At 49.6% G+C, this 1,202-nt stretch overlaps 1 protein-coding gene across 1 annotated transcript; it reads right to left on the bottom strand.

The window, feature by feature from the left end:
* Positions 1 to 783: 783 nt before the first annotated feature.
* Pmar_PMAR021234 (hypothetical protein) lies at positions 784 to 1,114 on the bottom strand (the record flags this gene model as incomplete). Its single annotated transcript, XM_002767401.1, has 1 exon — positions 784 to 1,114. A coding segment is annotated over one exon (331 nt), but the record flags the coding sequence as incomplete, so codon positions are not given.
* Between the last annotated feature and the right edge of the window lie 88 nt (positions 1,115 to 1,202).

The following is a 1,202-nucleotide window of genomic DNA, read 5'->3' as shown; positions in this document are numbered from 1 at the left end:
GTACATGATACATGGGTCTACATGGCTCCTGGCCGCCACGCCATAGCCAAGAGACTTGCCATTGGTACTTGTGACGGGGATTATTCTTTTTTGCTGGATCTGTTATAACATAACGGGTAAGGATCATATCCCGTTCATGTATAACTAATGGTGCAGAGTTTGCTTCACGCTCCTCGGCTTGACCAACCAGCGCATACGAACGAGCGTTCGATATGGTTGAGTTTATTGCCGCTGTCCATCGGTCACTGACGTAATTTAGGCTGACGCCATTGCAGTGTCGAAGCCAGTCCAGGCCTAGCAAGATATGGATCTTGTGATTGTCTATTGACAATATTGACTCTTTTTCCACAACATATGGAAAAACTGCAACACCGCACACGTTAAGCTGAAGACTCGAAGTCTTGCTGGCTGACAAGCTACCAGCTAACGAGTGAATAGAGGATGAAAATGAGGGCGAAAGTTGTGAGCAACTAATGCCAAGTTCGTCTAAGACACTTCGGCAAACGAGAGTCACTGAGGACCCGGTGTCAAACATACCTTCTATGAAGCCGGAACCCGCTTCATCACACCTGAAACGGACGGATATAAACCGTGTATCGGCGTTGCTAAAAGCGCCTCGAAGGATGTATGGACCCACCTGACCAGCCGAATCTCTGCGCTGTGACTGAGGTTGGGGCGGGCAGTCCGCGGCAGCATGCCCGCGGCCATTGCAATTATAACATCTCAGACCTTTTCCATAAGTTCTAGGGGTTTTACTGATGTCATGAGAGACATACCCCTTACCTCTGCCTTTGCCTTTACCTTTGCCTACTCTATGGCCCTTGGCGGCGTATCCGGAAGAGCCCTTTCCCCTAGGGGGGTAAGCCACAGCAGTGAAACCATCGGCTGTAACAGCCTTACAGAGGTTCAGTGCGTGCTCAATCATATTAGCTGGCTTGTTCTTCAGCTCTGATTGCCATTGTTGCCTCAATCCTGTCAACCCAGGGGTTGACGACGGTAGACCGCGCCAGAACTGGAGGCAAACGAAAAAATCGACGATCTTACTGCGCTCGACTCCTGAGACGGAGAAGTCACTGGGCAGGCATTGCTTGAAGAGTTTTTGCAACTCAGACATAAAATCTCCGCTAGATTCTCCCTCGGAGAGAGTTCGAGACACGGCAGTTTGCCATGTGGAAAAAATAGAAGAGCATATCTGCTCAACA

This window comes from Perkinsus marinus, assembly GCF_000006405.1.
Source record: "Perkinsus marinus ATCC 50983 genomic scaffold scf_1104296970810, whole genome shotgun sequence".
Lineage (NCBI taxonomy): Eukaryota > Perkinsozoa > Perkinsida > Perkinsidae > Perkinsus > Perkinsus marinus.
The sequence above is the reverse complement of the archived record's forward strand: the minus strand, read 5'-3'. Positions and strand labels throughout refer to the sequence as shown.